The sequence below is a fragment of the Nerophis ophidion genome, linkage group LG24 (assembly GCF_033978795.1).
Source record: "Nerophis ophidion isolate RoL-2023_Sa linkage group LG24, RoL_Noph_v1.0, whole genome shotgun sequence".
NCBI classification, from domain to species: Eukaryota; Metazoa; Chordata; class Actinopteri; order Syngnathiformes; family Syngnathidae; genus Nerophis; species Nerophis ophidion.
Genome location: NC_084634.1, coordinates 31635158 through 31662527, shown reverse-complemented (window position 1 = coordinate 31662527; position 27370 = coordinate 31635158). Strand labels below are relative to the sequence as shown.

Below are 27370 nucleotides of genomic sequence, written 5' to 3'. Positions count from 1 at the left end.
GCACCAACCACAAAAACGTCCCTTTTTCATGACAAAGAAAAAAAAAAAGGACCCCGGGCCGCGGGACAAATTATTAAGCGTTGATCGGTCCTCGGATAAAAAAAGGTTGAGGACCGGGCCGCAGAAGAATTTTTTATAAAAAAGAATTTTCTGTTTTTTATTAAATCAACATAAAAAACACAATATACACTTACAAATAGTGCACCAACCACAAAAACCTCCCTTTTTCATGACAAAAACGTCCCTTTTTCATGACAAAGAAAAAAAAAAAAAAGGACCCCGGGCCGCGGGACAAATTATTAAGCGTTGACCGGTCCTCGGATAAAAAAAGGTTGGGGACCGGGCCGCAGAAGAATTTTTTATAAAAAAAATGTTTTTGTTTTTTATTAAATCAACATAAAAAACACAATATACACTTACAATTAGTGCACCAACCACAAAAACCTCCCTTTTTCATGACAAAAACGTCCCTTTTTCATGACAAAGAAAAAAAAAAAAAAAGGACTACGGGCCGCGGGACAAATTATTAAGCGTTGACCGGTCCTCGGATAAAAAAAGTTTGGGGACCGGGCCGCAGAAGAATTTTTTATAAAAAAAATGTTTGTTTTTTTTATTAAATCAACATAAAAAACACAATATACACTTACAAATAGTGCACCAAACACAAAAAACTCCCTTTTTCATGACAAAAACATCCCTTTTTCATGACAAAGAAGAAAAAAAAAACTGTGGTACTCTTTTTCCATTTACCGTAAAAAATAAAAATAAAAAAATCATTTCGCAGTAAAATTTTGTAAATGTAAAGTTTTTACTTTAAAATTGACAGTGTAGTTAAAACAATTTATATAATTAATAATAAAATCCAGAGGCAAATTCATACATTATTCACTGTTACAAGCGGCCCTCTGATGGCAGCCATAACTGCCATGTGGCCCTCAATGAAAACCAGTTTGACATCCCTGCTGTAGAGGTACTAAAATGCCAAGATATTTATTAAAACAATCACCTGTAGATGGAGACGTTCTCAATAAGAGCCGCAGTGTCGGTGTCGGTGATGACGATGCCTTTCGGCGAGACCATCAGCGTTACTTTGCGGAACTTCTTAGGGCCCGCTCTGGCCTGAGGATGAAAAAAAACAAATGCATAATACAGAAACAAGTGAGGAACGTGTGAAATGTATACACTGAAATGCTATTTGTAGCCCAGAATGCGTGTGTGGGCTGGCTGGCAGACCCCCGTGGGCGCACCATCTGGGGGTTTGATTTGGCCGTAATGCTGAGCTAGCAGTCTGGGAGGGCGCCTGTTGACCTCCTTACGGCGCCATTAGCTCGCCGATGCCATCACTTTGTTTCTTTGACACACACAGGACAGCGTTTTCTGAGCAGGAGAACTTAATGGCATTTAAAAGGTGAATTAAAGGCTGAGAAGGCGTGAAGGTCTTTCCCAAGGACAAAAATGGTGTCGCGCTTGCAGGGTCGGAGCCTCGGCTGATTTTAACTGCGCTGAAAACCGTCGCGCTCCAATAAGTAGGAAGTGCTGACATGCACGTTCCCAGCCAGGAAAAGACAATTGCAGTAGTCGCACATGTAGCAAACATTCCCATTGGGTCGATTGGTTTCCTAGGGAACAGACGGTATAAATCAATTCTATCTTAATCCGGACAAGAGTTTGACTCCCTAATTGAGATGTAGCGAGGGGCCCGGGGGGGGCGTTTATGATGAGAAAGCCTTCAATACGATTAAGCACTGCTCAATGAGAAAAGATACACAATGGAGGGAAATGATTGACAATAGGAAAGAAAGTGCTGAATTGCAGTTTTCAAACGTCTCAAAGAAGTCCCAAAGGACTCACCATGGTAACGATCCTGCGGATGGCAGTGGAGGCCATGTCCTCCCCTTTGGGCTGGACCACCAGCGTCATTCCCAGGTACTTGAGGTTGAACGCCATCCCCTCAAGAAGAGTCTCCTTGGTGTCTGTCCAATTCTCTGGAAGCTCTGTGTGGCAAAATAAACAAACTTAAACTTAAAATGTCCAAAACGGCTTTATTCATCAAAGAAAACCATTCTAATAAATATTCGTTAATCAGATTCTATTTTTATTAGGGCTGTAAAAGTTAACGCGATTGAGAAAATTACAGTTAAAGGGGAACATTATCACCAGATTTATGTAAGCGTCAATATATACCTTGATGGTGCAGAAAAAAGACCATATATTTTTTTAACCGATTTCCGAACTCTAAATGGGTGAATTTGGGCGAATTAAACGCCTTTCCATTATTTGCTCTCGGAGCGATGATGTCAAAACGTGACGTCACATAGGTAGTCAACGCCATTTTCTCCACCACATTACACACAGCAAGTCAAATCAGCTCTGTTATTTTCCGTTTTTTCGACTGTTTTCCGGTACCTTGGAGACATCATGCCTCGTCGGTGTGTTGTCGGAGGGTGTAACAACACGATCAGGGACGAATTCAAGTTGATTAACATAGACTGTGTATCGATTAGCACGGCATGCTAATCGATGCTAACATGCTATTTAGGCTAGCTGTATGTACATATTGCATCGTTATGCCTCATTTGTAGCTATATTTGCATCCAGCCTTTCCCTCCACCCACATTTAATGCCAAACAAACACTTACCAATCGCCGGATTTAAGTTGCTCCAGTGTCACAAGATGCAAAAGTCCCGATCGTTTGGTCTGCACATTTTACCGGCGATGCTACGACAGACATGGCACAGAGAAACGTGTGGATATCCTGTGACACTCAAAGCAGATGCATTTCCAACGATAAAGTCAAAGAAATCACAAAGGTGAGTTTTGTTGATGTGTTTGACTTATGTGCTAATCAGACATATTTGGTCGCAGCATGACTGCCAGCTAATCAATGCTAACATGCTATTTAGGTTTGCTGTATGTACATTTGTAGCTATATTTGCATTCAGCGTTTCCTTCCACCCACATTTAATGCCAAACAAACACTTACCAATCGACAGATTTAAGTTGCTCTAGTGTCAATGCGAAAGTCCCGATCGTTTGGTCCGCACATTTTACCGGCGGTGCTAAGGCAGACATGGCCGGATAGCGTCAATAGCTATTCGCTCAATAGATTCAGTTTCTTCTTCAATTTCGTTTTCGCTATCTGCCTCCATACTCCAACCATCCGTTTCAATACATGCGTAATCTGTTGAATCGCTTAAGCCGCTGAAATCCGAGTCTGAATCCGAGCTAATGTCGCTATATCTTGCTGTGGTATCCGCCATGTTGTTTGTATTGGAATCACTGGATGACGTCACAGGAAAATGGACAGTGGCTTCGCAGATAGCGAAAATCAGGCACTTTAAAGCTTGTTTCGGGATATTCCGGGACGGGTAAAATTTTGAAAAAAACTTCAAAAAATAAAATAAGCCACTGGGAACTGATTTTTATTGGTTTTAACCCTTCTGAAATTGTGGTAATGTTCCCCTTTAATGCTTTAACAGCAATAACTGTTTAAACGTTTTTGACCCTCTGTCCGTTCCGTAGTTTGGGAAAATGTGAAATGTCGTCCAACTTCTGTCGAATCACGACATCATGGCAATGGCATAATATTTTACAACCTGTTCTGATTGATTGTCTGCAATTGCAGAATGTTTAACAAGCTGAATATTATATTTCATTAGTAAATAGGTAGAAAAGTTCAAACATTTTTATGCAGAGACATGAATGCCATTAACTCGCACTACTCTGCAGAAGTGTGGGGCAATAATTACATGACCACACTATATCTACTCATCATCCTGCAGAAGAAAGCAAAGTAGGGTCATTCATTTCAGACAGATACATTTTTCTTACATTCAAAACTATTGAAATGTAAAGATCTTGTGGAACTACAATCAGTGCAAATTACATACACAGCAAAAAACTATTCACTGTGCACAAGTGTTTCCACTGAAAAGGAAGGGAGTTATAATTAAAGGCGTAATTTCAACCTTAAAACTCAGAATGTAAGCATTAGGGTTGGGTCTCCAACACTATATACCTGCGATATATTCAATATATCTGTCAGGCTTGGACTTGGATTTGGTTTACTCCTACGATGCAGAGAGGATACGGGACGAGAGTGTAAGTACATGGTTTATTTGAATACTAAATACAAAAATAATCGAACTAAGGGCGCTCACAAAGAGGTATAAAACTTGGTTACAAAAATACAAACAGGAAAACAAAACACCTGCTCGATGGCATGAAAGACGATAAAATATAAACTTAAACTTGAACTGTGGCAGAACTATGAACAACTAAAACAAAAACACTTACTGTGACCGAAACAAGGGGCATGGATAGCAGGGTGCGTAGCAGGTAATCGTGAAGGCATGAAGCAGAATGCAAATAGCAAAGTTCCCAGAATGATGAACAGAAAGCAAATGACTTAAGTACTGGCTGTGGTAATAGAAAACAGGTGTGAGAGGCTGAGGATCGGGGCGCGACTTAAGGGGACCAGGTGGAAACTAATAGGTTGGCATGGAAACAAACAAAACCAGGAAGTGCAAAACGTGACCGAATGTCCAAAATCAAAACATAACATGACATGACAAAACAAAACATGATCCGCAGGTGTGACAATATCGCAGGTTTGTCTCTGTACGATATAGAAAATGACTGTATCGCAGTTGCTTTTAGCTGCTGGCATTACACTGCAGGTTCTTCCCACTCTTTGTATCTCCTTCTCACAGACAGCAAGCGCACCTTCTTACATACGTCACATACGTGCAACGTCATACGCCCTCGCGGAACAGAGAGGTAGCAGCATGGGTAACGTTAGCTGTGGTGCGAGCGGTACTACGAGAGAAAGAAGGTGCGAATCTGATAACAAACGAAGGAAGAATTAATTCCCAAGAAAAACAGCAAGGGGTCCATCGTCTGCTTGTGGTTTGGCTTCAAGTGGGAATATGTCCGTACTTTGTCAAGTGTGGGGCAAAAGAGTTGCTACAAAAAGTAGCATTACTGCTAATATATAGCATCATTTGAAAAGTCACCTGCTAGAGAATGAAGAGTGCATACTCCGCATGTCAACATCTCCATTCGGTGCCAAACCAACAAAATGCCGAGGCAACCATTTCCACATGAAAAAATAGTCAACAACATAAGGAGATAACGTCCGCAGTAACCTACCACATAGCGATTTGATTTCCTATTATGCGGCTCATTTTCATTTGACCGTTATTGAAATAGCTTGTGTGACATCATGCACAAAAGTGCACCATATTTGTTTTAAACCATTGTAGTGGGTTTCGGTACAAAAAGTGCACTTTAATTTAGTGTTGTTTTGATGTCATTTTAGTGACATCATGCACAAAAGTGCACTAATAGCTTATTTTAAAATGTCTCTGACAATCTTGTACTTTCTGTTTTGAAATGACATGAATGTTTGTGCCACTGTTTAATAACTGTTTAATAAATACAGTTTTGGTCAATTGACTTAGTTGTTATTTCCCTCTCTGGATGAAAGTTTAAAATGAGCATATATTAATGCAGTATGAAGAAGAATGTTTTAATGTAGACACATAGAATAATCATACTACTGTGATTATATGCATCAAATGTTAATTCAAAGCTAAGGAAAAATATCGAGATATATAACGTGTATCGTGATATGGCCTAAAAATATCGAAATATTAAAAAAAAAGGCCATATAGCCCAGCCGTAGTACACACAACCCGAAGAAGCTTTTGTGTTTCAGTATGTCGGGTCAAACTATGGACCAGTTTGAATGCGGAATTAAAAGAATTTCCAACCTTAATTTTGTTTAAAAATAACGACATAAAGACATAATTTTCAATATGTACAGGAACGAGGGTTTCTAACAATTACAAAGTGTTGACATTATTAATATTAGAATTATTTGGGTAGTTATTTAGTGATTGGTTGGCGTTATCGTCAATTAGTACTTGTATCCATGTGACTATATACAGTTTGAAAAGTGGGTTTCGAAAAGCATAATGTTTAAAAACATTTCATTAAAGCAAATACATTTTCCAGTCATTGTATTAAAAACTTAAAACATATCTGTCTAGGGTACACTTATTAATGACAACAAAATATATCTTTCTGGGATTATTCGCGTTTTCAATAAAAACTTTTTTTTTTTTTTTTTATCACATTATACATACCGCAATAATAATGATATCCGTAATAAGACATTTTTTTTACTGGGCATACATATACATGTATACACATACACATTCACATGTATACACATACTCGTAGATACACACACACACACACACACACACACACACACACACATACCCATGTATACACACACACACATTCCCGTGTATACACACATACATTCCCGTGTATACACATACACATTCCCGTGTATACACATACACATTCCCGTGTATACACTTACACATTCCCGTGTATACACTTACACATTCCCGTGTATACACATAAACATTCCCGTGTACACACGTACACATTCCCTTGTATACACGTACACATTCCCGTGTATACACGTACACATTCCCGTGTATACACTTACACATTCCCGTGTATACACTTACACATTCCCGTGTATACACTTACACATTCCCGTGTATACACTTACATATTCCCGTGTATACACTTACACATTCCCGTGTATACACATAAACATTCCCGTGTACACACTTACACATTCCCTTGTATACACGTACACATTCCCGTGTATACACGTACACATTCCCGTGTATACACTTACACATTCCCGTGTATACACTTACACATTCCCGTGTATACACTTACACATTCCCGTGTATACACAAATACACATTCCCGTGTACAAACTTACACATTCCCTTGTATACACGTACACATTCCCGTGTATACACGTACACATTCCCGTGTATACACGTACACATTCCCGTGTATACACGTACACATTCCCGTGTATACACGTACACATTCCCGTGTATACACTTACACATTCCCGTGTATACACTTACACATTCCCGTGTATACACTTACACATTCCCTTGTATACACGTACACATTCCCGTGTATACACGTACACATTCCCGTGTATACACTTACACATTCCCGTGTATACACTTACACATTCCCGTGTATACACTTACACATTCCCGTGTATACACATAAACATTCCCGTGTACACACTTACACATTCCCTTGTATACACGTACACATTCCCGTGTATACACGTACACATTCCCGTGTATACACTTACACATTCCCGTGTATACACTTACACATTCCCGTGTATACACTTACACATTCCCGTGTATACACAAATACACATTCCCGTGTACAAACTTACACATTCCCTTGTATACACGTACACATTCCCGTGTATACACGTACACATTCCCGTGTATACACGTACACATTCCCGTGTATACACGTACACATTCCCGTGTATACACGTACACATTCCCGTGTATACACTTACACATTCCCGTGTATACACTTACACATTCCCGTGTATACACTTACACATTCCCGTGTATACACGTACACATTCCCGTGTATACACTTACACATTCCCGTGTATACACGTACACATTCCCGTGTATACACGTACACATTCCCGTGTATACACTTACACATTCCCGTGTATACACTTACACATTCCCGTGTATACACGTACACATTCCCGTGTATACACTTACACATTCCCGTGTATACACGTACACATTCCCGTGTATACACGTACACATTCCCGTGTATACACGTACACATTCCCGTGTATACACGTACACATTCCCGTGTATACACTTACACATTCCCGTGTATACACTTACACATTCCCGTGTATACACTTACACATTCCCGTGTATACACGTACACATTCCCGTGTATACACTTACACATTCCCGTGTATACACAAATACACATTCCCATGTATACACAAATACACATTCCCGTGTACAAACTTACACATTCCCTTGTATACACGTACACATTCCCGTGTATACACGTACACATTCCCGTGTATACACGTACACATTCCCGTGTATACACTTACACATTCCCGTGTATACACAAATACACATTCCCGTGTACAAACTTACACATTCCCTTGTATACACGTACACATTCCCGTGTATACACGTACACATTCCCGTGTATACACGTACACATTCCCGTGTATACACGTACACATTCCCGTGTATACAAATACACATTCCCGTGTATACAAATACACATTCCCGTGTATACACTTACACATTCCCGTGTATACACTTACACATTCCCGTGTATACACTTACACATTCCCGTATATACACATACACATTCCTGTGTATACACGTACACATTGACGTGTATACAAATACACATACACATTCCTATCTATACACACACACATTCTCGTCTATACAAACACTCATACCCATGAATACACACACACACATACACGAGAATACACACACACACATAACTGTGAATACACACACACATACCCGTGAATATACACACACATACTTGTGTATACACACACACATACCCGTGAATATACACACACATACTTATGTATACACACACACATACCCGTGAATACATACACACATACTGTGCCCGTGTATACACACAACATACCCGTGTATACACACACACATACCCATGTATACACACACACATACCCGTGTATGCAGGTACACATTCCCATGTATACATTCCTGCGTATACCCGTACACATTCCCGCGTGTACACACACACACACACACACACACACACTCTCGTGTATAGACACGCGCACACGTGTAAACACACGCACGTGTATGCAAGCATACATGTGTATGCACGCATACATGTATACACGCTATTTATAAGTGTATACACGCATATACGATGAGCTTCAAGACGTAGTCACCTGAAATGGTTTTCACTTCACAGGCGTGCTTGAAACTCATGGAGAGAATGCCAAGAGTGTGCAAAGCAATAATCAGAGCAAAGGGTGGGTATTTTGAAGAAACTAGAATACAAAACATGTTTTCAGTTATTTCACCTTTTTTTGATAAGTACATAACTCCACATGTGTTCATTCATTGTGTCGATGCCTTCAGTGACAATCTACAATGTAAATAGTCATGAAAATAAAGAAAAACGCATTGAATAAGAAGGCCTGTCCAAACTTTTGGTCTTTACTGTACATACACACGTATATGTTTATGTGTATACACGGATTTGTTTACATGTACCGCATTTTTCGGAGTATAAGTCGTTCCGGAGTATAAGCCGCACCTGTCGAAAATGCATAATAAAGAAGGAAAAAAAACATATATAAGTCGCATTTTTGGGGGAAATTCATTTGATAAAACCCAACACCAAGAATAGACATTTGAAAGGCAATTTAAAATAAATAAAGAATAGTGAACAACAGGCTGAATAAGTGTACGTTATATGACGCATAAATAACCAACTAAGAACGTGCCTGGTATGTTAACGTAACATATTATGGTAAGAGTCATTCAAATAACTATAACATATAGAACATGCTATACGTTTACCAAACAATCTGTCACTCCTAATCGCTAAATCCCATGAAATCCTATATGTCTAGTCTCTTACGTGAACGAGCTATATAATATTATTTGATATTTAACGGTAATGTGTTAAAAATTTCACACATAAGTCGCTCCTGAGTATAAATCGCACTCTTGGCCAAACTATTAGATTAGATTAGATTAGATAGTACTTTATTTATTCCGTCAGGAGAGTTCCTTCAGGAAAATTACAATTTTCAGCACAATCCCATTCAAGATCAGACAAACATTACAGGGAGACAGAACAGGATCGCTGACGGGTCTGCCGGCTTCCAGCGCCCCTTACAAAAAAGATGACATACAGGTAAACGGGGGGGGGGGGGGTATGGGAGAAAAGAATAGAAGATTAAAATAAAATTGAAAAAAAAAAAATCGGTCTTAGCCTGGGCCCTGGAGTGGGGGTGCAGACTGAGGCCAAGGGGGAAAAAAAACAAAAAAACAACAACTCATAGCCATAGTACACATCCCTCTTACATGTGTGTAAGAGGGATGTTTTTCTATGAGGAAAACTGTGACTTATAGTCCGAAAAATACGGTATATGTATATATGTGTGTACACGTATATGTATATACACGTATGTGTGTATAAGTCTATTAACCGACGATAAATGAAATTCAATGTCGGTAAGTTTTACCAGCATTGATAAATCACCACGCACAGGCTTTGAGAGCATTTACAAGTGATTGCACTATAGCAGAATGAACAGAAGGTGGTGAAGTATCTTGGCCTCATTTTGTGTCTTTGACTGTTTGTGAAGCACCAGTTGACAGGCCAGTCCTCGTCAGTGTAAATGAAACAGTGTGCTCACAGAAAGTGTGGTTAAATACATTTTCAAAGACATGCTGCCATTTAAAAATAGTGCTGTCATGTAATGTAGGTGTTCCTCCTTAAATTTGTTTTACATATGACCTGTTAATATATTTGTTTAAACTGTAGTGTTTATATAGTTACTTCCAACGTTTAAGAAGAACTCTAACTACATGTTCAATATTGAAGTGCACCTATTTTGTCAATACTTTATTTAGCTATTTTATTTATTGTTATTGTTGAGTATATTTGAGCCACTCCTTCCCCTAATTGAAAAATCAATTAGTGGGTGTGTATAATAACAATCCCAGCACACCACACCCTCACATTAACTGAAACCTGCTCAGTGGTCTTGTGGTTAGAGTGCCCGCCCTGAGACTGGAAGGGCGTGAGTTCAGGGTTTCCCGCAGCGCTTTGTTGTTAAGGAAGTCGCCTTGACAACAAAGAACCACCGCCTAAACTAATGTCTTATCAAGCTGCGTACTGCCTTTGTTAGTGTGTCTCTGCAGCACTCTGCTTTGTCCCACCCACAGAACCATCTGATTGGCTACACGCAGAGCAGTAACAGCCAATCAGCAGTGCGTATTCAGAGCGCATGTAACAGCCAATCAGCACTGCATATTCAGAGCACATGGAGTCAGTGCTCCTACGATGTAGTGAGCAAAAAGGTGTTTAGCAGGTAAGCATACGGCTGTGGACTACCCCAAAATTATAATAAACATCTCCCAGTTGGGTTGGGGAGGAGACCCTTCCCCAAGTGGAGGAGTTCAAGTACCTAGGAGTCTTGTTCCCGAGTGGGGGAAGAGTGGATCGTGAGATCGACAGGCGGATCGGTGCGGCGTCTTCAGTAATGCGGACGTTGTACCGATCAGTTGTGGTGAAGAAGGAGCTGAGCCGGAAGGCAAAGCTCTCAATTTACCGGTCGATCTACGTTCCCATCCTCACCTATGGTCATGAGCTTTGGGTCATGACCGAAAGGATAAGATCACGGGTACAAGCGGCCGAAATGAGTTTCCTCCGCCAGGTGGCGGGGCTCTCCCTTAGAGATAGGGTGAGAAGCTCTGTCATCCGGGAGGAACGCAAAGTAAAGCCGCTGTTCCTTCACATCGAGAGGAGCCAGATGAGGTGGTTCGGGCATCTGGTCAGGATGCCACCCGAACGCCTCCCTAGGGAGGTGTTTAGGGCACGTCCAACCGGTAGGAGGCCACGGGGAAGACCCAGGACACGTTGGGAAGACTATGTCTCCCGGCTGGCCCGGGAACGCCTCGGGATCCCCCGGGAAGAGCTAGACGAAGTGGCTGGGGAGAGGGAAGTCTGGGTTTCCCTGCTTAGGCTGTTGCCCCCGCGACCCGACCTCGGATAAGCGGAAGAAGATGGATGGATGGATCTCCCAGTCAACTACTAGTAACATCACTATGAGCCCGTTGACGTTCTAGAAACATAAGCGGCAGCTCAGCTCGTTCGCCGTCCTTGAGGTTTTTGAGCTTTTAGCGTAACGTTAGCTCACTGTGCGGTGTGTGTGTGTGTTTCTGAGAGAAAGACCAGCATTACTGACCTACAGTAAACAACTAAGTTATTTCACTTTACCTTTTTCTGTATTGATTGAGCTGTGTTGAAGCAGCAAAAAACAACATAATGCAAATGAAGGGTTTCCTGAAGCTGTCTCTGATAGTTGAAGCCTACATGAACTCCATGGTGTTCAAGGATGAATAGATTAGATTAGATTAGATTAGATTTAGATTTATTGGTCCCCGTGGGGAAATTCATTTTCACTGCCGTACATTTAAACATGTAGACATTGCACATCACAAAAGAAAAATAACAAAAAAGACATCATACATGACCAACACATTTACAGGCTTTATCAGATGGGTCAGCCAGGCCTGCTGTTTGATTGTTCTGTACCTGCGCCCCGATGGTAGTGAGATTATGTATTTGTGTAGCGGGTGACTAATATCCTGGACTATTGTGTTTGCCAGTCGAGTGATGGACCTGTGGCTTAAATCGGAAATGTTTGGTGTGGGTAGGCCGATGATTTTAGCTGCTATGTTTGTAATGCGTGTGAGTTTGGTCCGGTTGGTTACAGAAAGCATGGTGAAAAAACATGTGGAACAGTACATAATAGTCTCTCCTATTGCTATTGTACTATTTTTTACACTGTTCCTTACACCGACCCACCCTGTCCATCTGCCTATCCCCTGGAGAGACACCACCCTCACTAACAAACTTTCTGGGGGTTTTCTGGAGTACAAACCGCGGCCGAGTCATACCAAAGACTAAAAATATAGGACCCATTACTTCCCTGCTTGGCACTCAGCATCAAAGGTTGGAATTAGGGGTTGAATCACCAAAATGATTCCAGAGCGCAGCCACCGATGCTGCTCACCGCTCCGCTCACTTCCCAGGGGGTGAACATGGGGATGGGTCAAACAAAGAAGGTAATTTCACCACACCTAGTGTGTGTGATTATTGTTGGGACTTTAACTTTAACCAACCTGACCTCTGACAAAAAGCCTAAAATTTACCCTGCGACCAAAGTGTTGATTATCAAGTGGCTGAAGACCAGATCTACAGCTGAGGTGGCTGACACCTTCAATGTTCTCAGCGTCAAGTACAAAGAAAAACATTTGAAGAAACTACAGATGTTTTTGGTGGCAGACAACTGCTCAGGATGACCATTTGTTGGCTCGGAAATTCAAGGCCAGGCCCTTTTCTACTGCATTAGAGCTCCACCAGGCCTGTTCACTTCAAGTTCCCGTGTCAATAAGAACAGTTAGTAGAATTGTGTCTCAAAATGGCCTGCATGGTCGAATCAGTGCCCAGAAACCAACACCAAACAAAAAGCAAATAATAAAACGTCTGGTGGTTGCCAAGGACAACAGTCTGCTAAAGGATGGACGCTGGAGACGTGGGGGAAGGTGGATTTCTCAGATGAATCTTTGGTTTAACTACATCACAGTCGCTGCAAATATTGCAGGTGACCGCATGGATCCAAGAAGAAAACAGTTAGGTTTTAAAGTTTGAAGTTTGAGGTTAATTCCAGTATGAGGTGGTGTGAGCGATTTGCAGGGTGGAAGGCAATATCAACAGCCTGAAATATCAAGAAGTATGAGTTTCCCAACCATAAAAGGGTTCTGCAGCAATCGCATACTTCCATCAATGTTCCTCAAGGTCAGGGGTGTCAAACTCAAAAACAGAGTGGGCCAAAATTTAAAACTGAACAAAGCCGCGGGCCGAGGTTAAACTAATTAATCTTTTAATATGGACCCCAAAAAGTTTTTCATTGAATATTGAACAAGCAAGGCTTATATAACTTTATAGTGACGTGCAAAATTGAGTTTAAAATAATAATAATAATTAAAAAATATCAATGGCATATCAAATCAAATTTAAATAAAAATTGAATGCCTCTTTTGTATTTGCAGCCTTCTGAGGTAAATACTAACATTAACTAAAGTCTGCGGGCTATAGAGCGTTTTCCGTTCGGGCTCCAGTACTCTGGAATGCCCTCCCGGTAACAGTTCGAGATGCTACCTCAGTAGAAGCATTTAAGTCTCACCTTAAAACTCATCTGTATACTCTAGCCTTTAAATAGACCTCCTTTTTAGACCAGTTGATCTGCCGCTTCTTTTCTTTCTCCTATGTCCCCCCCTCCCTTGTGGAGGGGGTCCGGTCCGATGACCATGGATGAAGTACTGGCTGTCCAGAGTCGAGACCCAGGATGGACCGCTCGTTGGGACCCAGGATGGACCGCTCGCCTGTATCGGTTGGGGACATCTCTACGCTGCTGATCCGCTTGAGATGGTTTCCTGTGGACGGGACTCTCGCTGCTGTCTTGGATCCGCTTGAACTGAACTCTCGCAGCTGTATTGGAGCCACTATGGATTGAACTTTCACAGTATCATGTTAGACCCGCTCGACATCCATTGCTTTCGGTCCCCTAGAGGGGGGGGGTTGCCCACATCTGAGGTCCTCTCCAACGTTTCTCATAGTCAGCATTGTCACTGGCGTCCCACTGGATGTGAATTCTCCCTGCCCACTGGGTGTGAGTTTTCCTTGCCCTTTTGTGGGTTCTTCCGAGGATGTTGTAGTCGTAATGATTTGTGCAGTCCTTTGAGACATTTGTGATTTGGGGCTATATAAATAAACATTGATTGATTGAACTTTTTCCAGAGGCTAATACATTTGAAAATAAAATAATGAATAAATCAACCATTCAGGCCTCTTTACTGCTCAGTTAATGTCGGGGCTCAGGTGGGTGGGGTTGGGGGGGCGGGGTTTGTTGGTAGCGGGGAGGGTGTGTATATTGTAGCGGTAGAGGAAGAGTTAGTGCTGCAAGGGGGTCTGGGTATTTGTTCTGTTGTGTTTATGTTGTGTTACGGTGCGGATGTTCTCCCGAAATGTGTTGGTCGTTCTTGTTTGGTGTGGGTTCACAGTGTGGCGCATATTTGTAACAGTGTTAAAGTTGTTTATATGGACACCCTCAGTGTGACCTGTATGCTGTTGATCAAGTATGCCTTGCATTTACTTACATGTGTGTAGAAGCCACATATATTGCAGGACTGGGCCGGCACGCTGTTTGTGAGGAGGAAAAACAGACTTGACGGCAGGTTGTAGAGGACGCTAAAGGCAGTGCCTTTAAGGCACAACCCCAATATTGTTGCCCGGGTGGAATTCGGGAGAATGGTTGCAGCGGGAGATTTTCGGGAGGGGCACTGAAATTTAAGAATCTCCCGGGAAATCGGTGAATGCGGTGTTACAGCGGCACCGCTGTATAACACCGGCGGGCCAGCTCTAATGTTAATTTGATATTGCCTTAAGGGCCAAATGAAATTACATGGCGGGCCAGAGTTTGACACTTATGCTCAAGGTGAAGAAGATCAAGGTGCTCCAGGACTGACTAGCCTAGTCAGCAGAAATGAACATTGAGCATGTGAAGTGAAGTGAATTATATTTATATAGCGCTTTTCTCAAGTGACTCAAAGCGCTTTACATAGTGAAACCCAATAACTAAGTTACATTCAAACCAGTGTGGGTGGCAGTGGAAGCAGGTGGGTAAAGTGTCTTGCCCAAGGACACAACGGCAGAGACTAGGATGGCGGAAGCGGGAATCGGACCTGCAACCCTCAAGTTGCTGGCATGGCCACTCTACCAACCGAGCTAAACCGCCTGGGGTAGAATGAAAGAAGTATGGAAGATGAACCCAAAGAATCTTGATGAACTCAGACTGTTTTGTTTGCTATTCCTCATGACTTCAAATTGTATGAATCATTGTCAAACCACATGGATGCAATCCTTCAAGCTCATGGAAGTCATACAATGTATTAAATATGGATCTTACAGAACCACTACTTAAATTGCTGATGTCATGCAACATGTTTTTTTATTGGAAGTAAATTATTTGTTCAATTTTCACATTACTCTCTGTAGGTGACAAAACTTGTGTCTTGCCAAAAAATTTGACCTGTTTTCATTCAATGACCATCTTTTTTAGTGATGCCATGTTGGCCCTGCGATGAGGTGGCGACTTGTCCAGGGTGTACCCCGCCTTCCGCCCGATTGTAGCTGAGATAGGCGCCAGCACACCCCGCGACCCCGAAAGAGAAAAGCGGTAGAAAATGGATTGATGGATGGAGTCATCAGATCACAAAACACTTTTCCACTTTGCATCAGTCCATCTTAGATGAGCTCGGGCCCAGTGTTTCTGGGTGTTGTTGATAAAGTTTTAACTTGCACTTACAGATGTAGCGACCAACTGTAGTTAACGACTGTGGGTTTCTGAAGTGTGGTGATATCCTTTAGACATTGATGTTGCTTTTTGATGCAGTACCACCTGAAGGATCAAAGATCCATAATATAATTGTTAAAGTGCAGTGAATACTCCAGATTCTCTGAACCTTTTGATGATATTACGGACTGTAGATGGTGAAATCCCTAAATTCCTTCCAACACCTTGTTGAAAAATGTTGTTGTTAAACAATTTGCTCATGCATTTGTTCAAAAAGTGGTGACCCTCACCCCATCCTTGTTAGTGAATGACTGAGCATTTCATGGAAGTTGCTTTTATACCCAATCATGGCACCCACCTGTTCCAAATTTGCCTGTTCACCTGAGGGATGTTCCAAATAAGTGTTTGATGAGCATTCCTCAACTTTCTCAGTCTATTTTGCCACTTGTGCCGTTTTTTTTAAAACATGTCAAATTCCAAATGAGCTAGTATTTGCAAAAAATAAAGTTTTCCTGTCCGAACATTAAATATTTTGTCTTTGCAGTCTAGTCAATTGAATATAGGTTTAAAAGGATTTGCAAATCATAGTATTCTGTTTTTATTTACAATTTAGACAACAAGCCAACTTCACTGGTTTGGGGGTTTGTAAATAAACATAACACAAATTTTGTGTGTAAATAACTAGTTTCACAACTTATATATTTGCATCTTATAGTCCGGTGCGGATAATATATGTAAAAACATGTGTTTCTTAAAAAAATTAGTCGGTGCGATTTATATACTGGTGTGCTCTAAAATCACGGATTATAAGGTAGGTAGGTTACCATGAATTGATTAACGTGGACCCCGACTTAAACAAGTTGAAAAACTTATTCGGGTGTTACCATTTAGTGGTCAATTGTACGGAATATGTACTGAACTGTGCAATCTACTAATAAAAGTATCAATCAATCAAAAAAAAAAACTGCTGTTTATTTAGTCTCAGCAAGTTATCCATATAAAGAGGGAAAACCCCCTAGCATTTAAACAGGAGTTCAGAACATTCAGAGAGATGTTGTCTATCTAAATATTAAGACAGTAAAGATTGGTAATTTCCAGATGGAGCCATACTGTCCTCAGGCTAACAACTGGGGGCTGGATGGAAGAAAAGATGCAACAAACATACGATAATGATGTGTGTGAGAGAGCCAAATACAAAACCTCCATCAGATGTCTTGTAATTTTGTAAGACTGCAATGCTTGGTCCTTATTTTGCAGATTAAAAGATTAGAAGAAGCACATGCAGTATAATACGTGTCCAATCACTTCTGACACTGATCTGTCCACACAGGCTGGGCCATCTGTCAGCAGCTGTGAGAAAGCACCAGCACTGCCGATAACTCTGAATTATTAACTCCTCTTCGATCACACCAGCGTTTGAAGCTCCCAAATGTCATCCTGTTGTCAAGAGCGGAGCCTTTTAAGTCCTGTCAAGCAAGTTGAACACACTTCTCTTTTAGTTCCTCACGATCTGAATGTTCTGGACACCTGTTTTCAACACGTGCAGAAGAAAAGTACCCACAAACCTGCACAATGCGTTCTTTGCTCTGAATGATGATGGTATACATACAGTATCTATTATTGTGTGAATGCTCCAAAGCATTCACACACATGCTTTTCTACACCAACATTCATCTATTTCTTAAACTTCTTCAACTTATTATTCTTCTGCAGATTTAGGCACGCTCTGCCTTCGACATTTTACACCCGATTCAAACCGTTCCAACTTCAAACTGTTCAGCCTATTCTGGAATTCCCTTGTTTTCCGGGACATTTTTCCCATTCAAAATGAATTGGCCATTTTTCAAACTTCCACCATTTCCACATTTTTCCACCGATTCAAACCATTGGTTGGTAGAGCGGCCGTGCCGGCAACTTGAGGGTTACAGGTTCGATTCCCGCATCCGCCATCCTAGTCACTGCCGTTGTGTCCTTGGGCAAGACACTTTACCCACCTGCTCCCAATGCCACCCACACTGGTTTAAATGGAACTTAGATATTGGGTTTCACTATGTAAAGCGCTTTGAGTCACCAGAGAAAAGCGCTATATAAATATAATTCACATAATTCACATTCCACTTTCAACACATTCTTTCATCCTGGAAATGTAAACTACCTTTTTTCCAAGTTCGAAAAAATTACAGGATTTTCCAGAATTCCTAGTTTTCCAAAGTCCCATTTCCACCCATTTTTCATGCGACTACTCCTTCCACATTTTTCAACGCATTTCAACTGTTGCACCGTCAAAACTTTCCTCTTAATTAGGACAAAAAATCCGAAGTTATTTTTTGGACTGGAAAAATTCCCGGAATTCCATAACACCATTTCTCAATTCAACATGTTACTACTTCAACATTTCTCGACCAATTAAAACAATTGCAACACCAACCATTTCAACTCATTCAGACCATTCAAGTTATTTACCATTTTCAAACCCGCTTTTCCGGAAATTCCCAATTTTGGGGGAAATTCCCATTGAAATCAATGGGACATTCTTCAAAGTTCCACAGCTCCCACATTTTTCATCTGATTCAAACTGTTCCAACTTCAAAATATTCAGCCTGTTTCCGAATTGTGTGCTCTACTTCAACCATTCTAAAAAAAAATCCCAAATTTCCCAAAATTCAATTTCTTTTTTTTAATATTTACAATTCAAAATGAATCGTCCATTTTGCAAACTTCCAAAATTCCCCACATTTTTTAACCAATTCAAACCATTCCACCTTCAACACTTTCAACTCATCCTTCAAAATATTCAGCCTGTTTGGGAATTGTGTGCTGTACTTAGGGCTGGGCCATATATGGCCTTTTAATAATATCTCAATATTTTTAGGCCGTGTCACGATACACAATATATATCTCGATATTTTTTCCTTAGCCTTGAATTAACACTTGATGCATATAATCACAGCAGTATGATGATTTTATGTGTCTACATCAAAACATTCTTGTTCATACTGCATTAATATATGCTCATTTTAAACTTTCATGCAGAGCGGGAAATCACAACTAAGTCAATTTATCAAAACTCTATTTATTAAACAGTTATTAAACAGTGGCACAAACATTCATGTCATTTGAAAACACAAAGTGCAAGATTGTCAGAAACATTTTAAAACACGCTATTATTGCACTTTTGTGCATGATGTCACTAGGATGACTAATCAAAACAACACTAAATTAAAGTGCACTTTTTGTATAGAACACCCCTGCAATAGTTTAAAACAAATAAAGTGCACTTTTGTACATGATGTCACACAAGATACTTCAAAAACTGTCAAATTAAAATGAGCTGCATAATAGGAAATCCAATAGTGTATGTCCTTCGCTATGTGGTAGATTCCTGCGGATATTATCTCCTACTGTTGTTGACAAATTTGGCCCACCGTGTAATTTCATTTGGCCCTTGGAGCAATATCAAATTATTAGAGCTGGCCCGCCAGTATTATACAGCATTCACCGCTAATACTCAATACTTGCCAACCCTCCCGTATTTCACTGTCCCTCCCGAAAAACATTCTCCCGATTTCCACCCGGACAACAATATTGGGGCGTGCCTTAAAGGCACTGCCTTAAGCGCCCTCTACAACCTGTCGTCACTTACGCTTTTCCTCCATACAAACGGCGTGCCGGCCCAGTCACATAATATATGCGGTTTCTACACACAGGTATGTGAATGCAAGGCATACTTGGTCAACAGCCATACAGGTCACACTGAGGGTGGCTGTATAAACAACTTTAACACTGTTACAAATATGCGCCACACGGTGAACCCACACCAAAAAAGAATGACAAACACATTTCGGGACAACATCCGCACAGTAACACAACATAAACACAACAGAACAAATACCCAGAATCCCTTGAAGCAATAACTCTTCTGGGACGCTACAATATGAACCCCCCGCTACCAACAACCCCCCTACCCCCCATTTATTTTCAAATGTATTAGCCTGTGGAAAAAGTTCATGTGGATTTTTACCTCAGAAGGCTGCAAATAGAAAAGAGGCATTTAAGTTTTTATTAAAATTGTATTTAATATGCCTTTAAAGTTTTTTTCGTTTGTTTTTTTAAAGTTGATTTTGCACTATTAAGTTATATAAGCGTTGCTTGTTCCATATTCAGTGTTAAAGCAAATCAGTGTAGCAAACTGAGCAATAATTATTGATATTTTGTTTTTATTATAATTATTATTATTTGAAACTGGATTTTGCATGTCACTATAAAGTTATGTAAGCCTTGCTTGTTCAATATTCAATGCAAAAGTTGTCCGGGTCCCTTTTAAAAGGTTAATTAGTTGAACCTTGGCCCGCGGCTTTGTTCAGTTTAAAATTTTGGCCCACTCTGTATTTGAGTTCGACACCACTGATATATTGTTAAAAACTGATATAACTAAGCACAAAAACAACTTTCCATGATTTCACCACATTTGTGAAAAAGTTTATTTTCTTTTTGTTAGCCATTTCAGTCTCAATGTGATTGTTCCCATCATTCTAGAATGGTGCAGCCCCATTATTAGTGGTCTTGTATTAAGTACTTGAAAGCAAAACTTATGTAAAAGTACAAGTATCTGACCAGAAAATGTCCTTGGTATAAGTTTAAGACACTTTTTAGAATATGACTTATATATTTTTTCACCTGCAATCCAATGGGAGGGGCACCGAAACCTGGTTCTATTTTTATTTTATTTTTTTACTTTTGAAAAATGTATTAAAAACAAACTAAAACAATCACATGCTCAAGTATTCACAGTCTTTGTTCAATATGTCATTTATGCACCTTAGGCAGGAATTACACCCTCAAGTCTTTTTGAATACAATATTATGCCACAAGCTTGGCAAAACTATTTGTGGCATTTTGCCCATTCCTCTTTGCAGCACCTCTCAAGCGCCTATACAGGTCTGACTGGTGGACTCCTACAGATAGTCCTCCATCCACAGAAAAATGCTGTAGCTCTGACAGGGTGACCATCGGATTCCTGGTCACATCCCTGACTAGACTAAGATGAATGCAACAATGTACAGAGATATCCTGGTGCTGCAAAATGGGCGAAACTGCTCGAAGATAGGTGAGCCAATCTTAAGGAATCTTATTCAAAAAGACTTTAGGGTGTAGTTGCTGCCAAAAATGCATCAACCAAGTACTGAGCAAAGGCTGTGAATACATATGTACATGCGATGTTTACCTTTCAATACATTCGCAAAATGAAAAAAATAAATAAAAAAAACATTATGGGGTATTGTTTGTAGAATTTTGAGGACAAAAATAAATTTTTTGGGATAATAAAATGTGGAAAAAGTGAAGCGCTGTGAATACTTTCCGCATGCACTGTATGTTTGCTTTAGTATCAGTTTAATAGCTGTTAATTGTATTTGAGGCTGTAATAAACGCACAACGTCACCAAATCAACCGTTATTTTGGAGTAATGAGGATGGTTCAGGAAAACACATTGGAGTAAAAGTCCACATTTTCGTCAAAAAATATAGTGGAAGAAAAGTGAAAGTTGTAAGAAATGTAAATAATGTGAAGTACAAAAATGTAGAAAGTATACAGTAAAGTTTGTCTACATTATTACTTTACAAAACTGATAAGTCATTCATAAATCGAATAGAATAGAATAGAATCGACTTTACTGTCATTTTATCTGCATATAACGAGATTAAGGACTCCAATTTAAGGTGCGGTAGTGGGAACAAATATGGGATAAAAATAAATTACACAAGAGGTAATAAAGATAAAACTAAGAACTTAAATAAACAGACTACTATCCAATAAAAACAATAAAAAATCCTGTACAATCCAATCCACTTTATTTATATAGCACATTTAAACAACAATAACGTTTCCAAAGTGCTGCACAGCCATGTTAAAAACAATTGTAAAAAAAATAAATAAAATAGAATTAAAAAAAAGTATATACATATATATATTATGCTCCACCAATGACTGAATAAAAAAAAATAAAAATAAAAAATAAATATAAAACCAATAAAAACAATATAAAAACAAATATGATTAAAAACTATTTTAAAGGGTAAAATCTATTAAAACAGTAAAATAGAAATCAAAGTGTATAAAAAACACAGAGGACAACAGAGGACCAGACAACTCACATAGTGTTAAAAGCCAAAGAATAAAAGTGGGTCTTAAGACGAGACTTAAAACACTCCACTGTGGAAGAGGTTTGAACATGGAGGGGCAGAGTGTTCCAGAGCTTAGGGCCGACCACAGAGAAGGCCCTGTCTCCCCTGGTCTTAAGTCTGGTCTTGGGCACCACGAGCTGGAACTGGCTCTCGGACCTCAGAGGGCGCGCAGGAATGTAAATTTGGATGAGGTCCGAGATATATTGAGGTGCCAGTCCATGTAGAGATTTAAAAACAAACAGCAATGTTTTAAAATCAATTCTAAAATGAACAGGGAGCCAGTGCAAACTCTGAAGAATTGGGGTTACATGCTGGCGTTTCCTGGCCCCTGTTAAAAGTCGTGCTGCCGCGTTCTGGACTAACTGCAACCGTACAATATACAAAACACTATAAAAACTACAAAATACTGTACAACATACAGAGCAAGTCAAGACTACCAGAGAAATAAATACAGTAGAGTATTAGGGTAGGATATTGTATAGAGGTGAATTACAATATCCTACCCTAATACCCTACTGTGCAATATTACCCTTCGAGTGCAATACATCCGACACTGATTGTTATTTATTACTCCGGTACTCTTGTCTTGCTCTGTATATTGTACAGTATTTTGTATAGTTTTTTGTATATTGTATATGAACCAGAAAATACCATATTTTCTGGATCATAGAGCGCACCGGATTAAAAGGCGCACTGCCGATGAGCGGGTCTATTCAGGCCTTTTTTCATAAAAAAGGAGCACCGGATTATAAAGCGCATTAAAGGAGTCACATCATTATTTTTTTCTAAATGTAAAACACTTCCGTGTGGTCTACATAACAAATAATGGTGGTTATTTGGTCAAAATGTTGCATAGATGATGTTTTACAGATCATCTTCAAGTCCCTTTCTGACAGTCGCTTCACGATGCGCAGTTTTATTTACGTGGCTCACCTTCGGCAGAGTGTTCTCCCCATCATCTTTGTTGTAGCGGTGTAGCGTGCAAGGACGGGAGTGGAAGAAGTGTCAAAGGATGGAGCAAATTGTTTTAATGACACTCAGACTTTACTTCAATCAATAACGGAGCAGTGTCTCCTCATCCGTGGCTCACTAGCGCAACAACAACACTGGAAATGTGTCCCGTGAAAAATTGTCCGAAAACCTCTAATAATTAAAGTTCCTTGGGTGAATTATAAACACTCACTACACCGGTATGTTTTATCGCTTGCATAGGGAGATATAAGTTACAACTTTACGCTACTTTATATTACAAATGGTGACAGCGGAGGATGACTGTCCCATAATAAGAAGATAGAGAAGAAGAAGAAGCTTTTTTACTGCGCACAGACTACAATGGCGGAGGGGCGCAAATTTTCAGGACTTATGCAGATCCAAAATATAGATCAGCCGGTTCCAGAATCTAAGTTGGTTTTGCTAAATATTATGAAACAAAACAGTAGATAATATGTCCGATAATGGGGGCCATTTTGCAGTCCTTATACACACCCTACTAATACTTGTATATTGGCCAGCCATCAAGCGGTGCGGCTTCATAGCTTACCAAAGTCGTACTAAAACATTTTGACTGATTTTTGAGCGCCTTGTGTAATGTTCTTTATTTTCAATGGAACATTTAAAGATGTGGTGTCGTTTACTGCCTTCATATTGCATTCTACGCCTATGACTTATGTGTGACTGCCATCTACTGGTCACACATATTATATCATGCACGAAATGAAATTGCTTCGAGGTCGGTAAGCAAAACCAGAATTACTCCGTACATTGAGCGCACCGGGTTCTAAGGCACACTGTCGAGTTTTGAGAAAATGAAAGGCTTTTAAGTGTGCTTTATAGTCCGAAAAATACAGTACTCTGCTAGACACGCAGACATGGAACTGTTTTGTTTGCAGTTCGGCTATTCTTTTTGGGCTCCATTTGGGCAAAATGTGTTTGAATGTGTGTGAATAAGAAAAAACTAAGTAGCTTCTATCCTGCGGCACCGATTTCAAGGACCTTGATTTTGTTAAAGTGAGCTGGGAGCATTATTAAGTGCCTCAGAGAACTGGCGTAGCAGCTGCTCCTCAAATATTGACGACAATAACAGTATAAGGGGGGGGAACTCAAACGGCACCTGTTTCCACGGCGACTACATTCTGCATTTTTAACAACTCGGGGGAGGAGGAGCGAGGTGGCGCCTGCAAAAAAACATTCATGAGAACACCTTGGCAGAGCATCACAGCGGCTTTAAATTGAATTAGCATCTGCTCTGAAGTCTCCATCCTCGCCAGGTACAAAAATTAACATTTATAATAAGGTTCCAGCCCGCATGATTGTGACTTCATCCACGAAGGGATTATTTTTGACAGAAAGAAAAACATTTTAATCAGTGTTTACTGTGTGATGCTAATGTGCAACCTCTTGAACCACTGAAAAGGCGAGTAATAGTCAACAAACACTAACAGTTTATGCGGTGCATTATTCACACTTGTTTCTTTCAAGGAGCTGTCTGCAACTTGCTCGAAGCAAACTCCTAAGGCTTTATTTTGTCGTGTTTCATATCGGGTGAATTCATATATAGACTTCGACAATCTTTGATGATCCACAAGGTCTTTGATGATCCACAAGGGAAATTGTTCCACACAGTAGCTCAGTTACAAAGAATGGAAATGATAAGGATGGAAAGAATAATGCACACAAGGGCACAAAAAGAGGGCGAAAACAAAAAGGTATAAAGTAGACTAAAACATCATGCTTTGGGGCTGTTTTTCTGCTAAGGGGACAGGATGACTGATCCGTGTTAAGGAAAGAATGAATGGGGCCATGTATCGTGAGATTTGGAGCCAAAACCTCCTTCCATCATTGAGAGCTTTGAATGGTTGACCAAATACTAATTTTCCACCATAATTTACAAATAAATACTTTAAAAATCCTACAATGTGAATTACTGGATTTTTTTTCACATTCTGTCTCTCACAGTTGAAGTGTACCTATGATGAAAATTACAGTCCTCTGTCATCATTTTAAGTGGGAGAACTTGCACAATTGGTGGCTGACTAAATACTTTTTTGCATATATATATATATATATATATATATATATATATATATATATATTTCGGTTCGGTACGTACCTCGGTTTAGAGGTCACGGTTCGGTTCATTTTCGGTACAGTAAGAAAACAACAAATGTAAATTTTTTGGTTATTTATTTGCCAAATTTGTAAACAATGGCATAACATACATATACACACAGGGTCAATTGCCAGGGTTAATACATATATAACATATAAAATAAAAACTAAATAAGTTAAGGCTCAGAATGGTTTCTTAACAAAACTTTTCTACATATAAAGTTCTTTTTTTGTTTTTTCGTTTGAGACTTTTATTAGTGGATTGCACAGTATAGTACATATTCAGTACAATTGACCACTAAATGCTAACACCCCAATATGTTTTTCAACTTGTTTAAGTCGGGGTCCACGTTCATCAACACCGCCCGCCGTTTTTTGTAGACATGTTCCATAAATATTGATGTTAAAGATTTCTTTTTTTATGAAGAAATGTTTAGAATGAAGTTCATGAATCTAGATGGATCTCTATTACAATCCTCAAAAAGGGCACTTTAAGTTGATGATTACTTATATTTGTAGAAATCTTTATTTATAATTGAATCACTTGTTTATTTTTCAACAAGTTTTTAGTTGTTTGTATATCTCACTTCCAAATAGTTCAAGAAAGACCACTACAAATGAGCAATATCTTGCACTGTTATACAATTTAATAAATCAGAAACTGATGACATAGTGCTTTATTTTACTTCTTTATCTTTTTTTCAACCGAAAATGCTTTGCTGTGATTAGGGGGTACTTGAATTAAAAAAAATTTCACAGGGGGTACATCACTGAAAAAAGGTTGAGAACCACTGTGTTATGAGAGTAGCGTGTGTGTGGCCCTTTATTATGTGACGCATGTGACGTCAGTCAGTGTGTGAGCGAGCGAGGTGAGGGAGCTTAGCGCGAGTGCGGCTGGTGTTTTGTTGGATTGGCTGTGTGCAAGACTTCAATAAAGCCACGATTTCCAACTAATCGCCTGACTCTTCATTTACCCTGGAGCCCGGAGCTGTGGAGACCCACTGCCGGGTAGAGTGAAGGGTTGTGCGCGCAAGGGAGACACTATGGGAGCCGGAAGCAGGAAAGGTGCAACACATGTTAGACGTGTTGTCAGAAGCAGCTGCTGAACAATCTTAGCAAACCTCCGTCCTCCATTGTTGTATCGCGCAGCCAATGTGTTCCCAAACGGGAGATCTTTAACGAGGCAGGAGGGTCTTCCAGCTCTGGCTTTTACATGTTGTCCTAGCCTAGTCCTAGCATGTACTTGTTCGGTACACCTCTGAACCGAAACGGTTCGATACAAATACACGTACCGTTACAGCCCTAATATACACACATATATATATATATATATATATATATATATATATATATATATATATATATATATATATATATATATATACTGATATATTATATTACATATATATATAAGTATATATTATATACTATATATATATAATATGTGAATATTACATATGTTATATTTATGTTGCTACTACTTAAAGTACACCTGTGAAGCTCATCAAGAGAATGCCAACAGTGTGCAAAGCAGTAAGTAGAGCAAAGGGTGGCGATTTTGAAGAAACTAAAATATAAAACATGTTTTCAGTTGTTTCACATTTTTCTGTTAAGTACATAACTCCACATGTGTTCATTCATAGTTTTGATGCCTTCAGGGACAATCTACAATCGACAATAGTCATGAAAGTAAAGAAAAGTGTGTTCAAACTGTTGGCCTGTACTGTACTTAAAGTTTTAATACACCAAAAAGTTTGCAACCCCCCTTTAGTACTTCTGAGTGCCCCCTAGGAATTGAGGACCACCTGGTGAAGATCTCTGGTTAAGAAAATATGCAATGGCATGCAGTATTTTTTTTTCTGTCAAAACTGAAAGAACAAATACATTTACATGGTGAAAAATACGGGGCTTCACGGTGGGAGAGGGGTTAGTGCGTCTGCCTCACAATACAAAGTTCCTGCAGTCCTGGGTTCAAATCCAGGCTCGGGATCTTTCTGTGTGGAGTTTGCATGTTCT

The 27370-nt window shown here is 39.8% G+C and overlaps 1 protein-coding gene across 3 annotated transcripts in view; it reads right to left on the bottom strand.

Annotated features, from left to right (window-relative positions):
- Positions 1–27370, bottom strand: part of si:dkey-71h2.2 (low density lipoprotein receptor adapter protein 1-B) — a 113530-nt gene that overhangs the window by 56369 nt on the left and 29791 nt on the right. For all 3 annotated transcript variants that reach the window (XM_061886026.1, XM_061886029.1, XM_061886027.1), the window contains exons 2-3: positions 1852–1994; positions 1007–1119 (exon numbers count right to left, since the gene is read on the bottom strand). In XM_061886026.1, coding sequence (XP_061742010.1) covers positions 1007–1119; positions 1852–1994 — 256 coding nt within the window. The remainder of the gene's footprint in view (positions 1–1006; positions 1120–1851; positions 1995–27370) is intronic.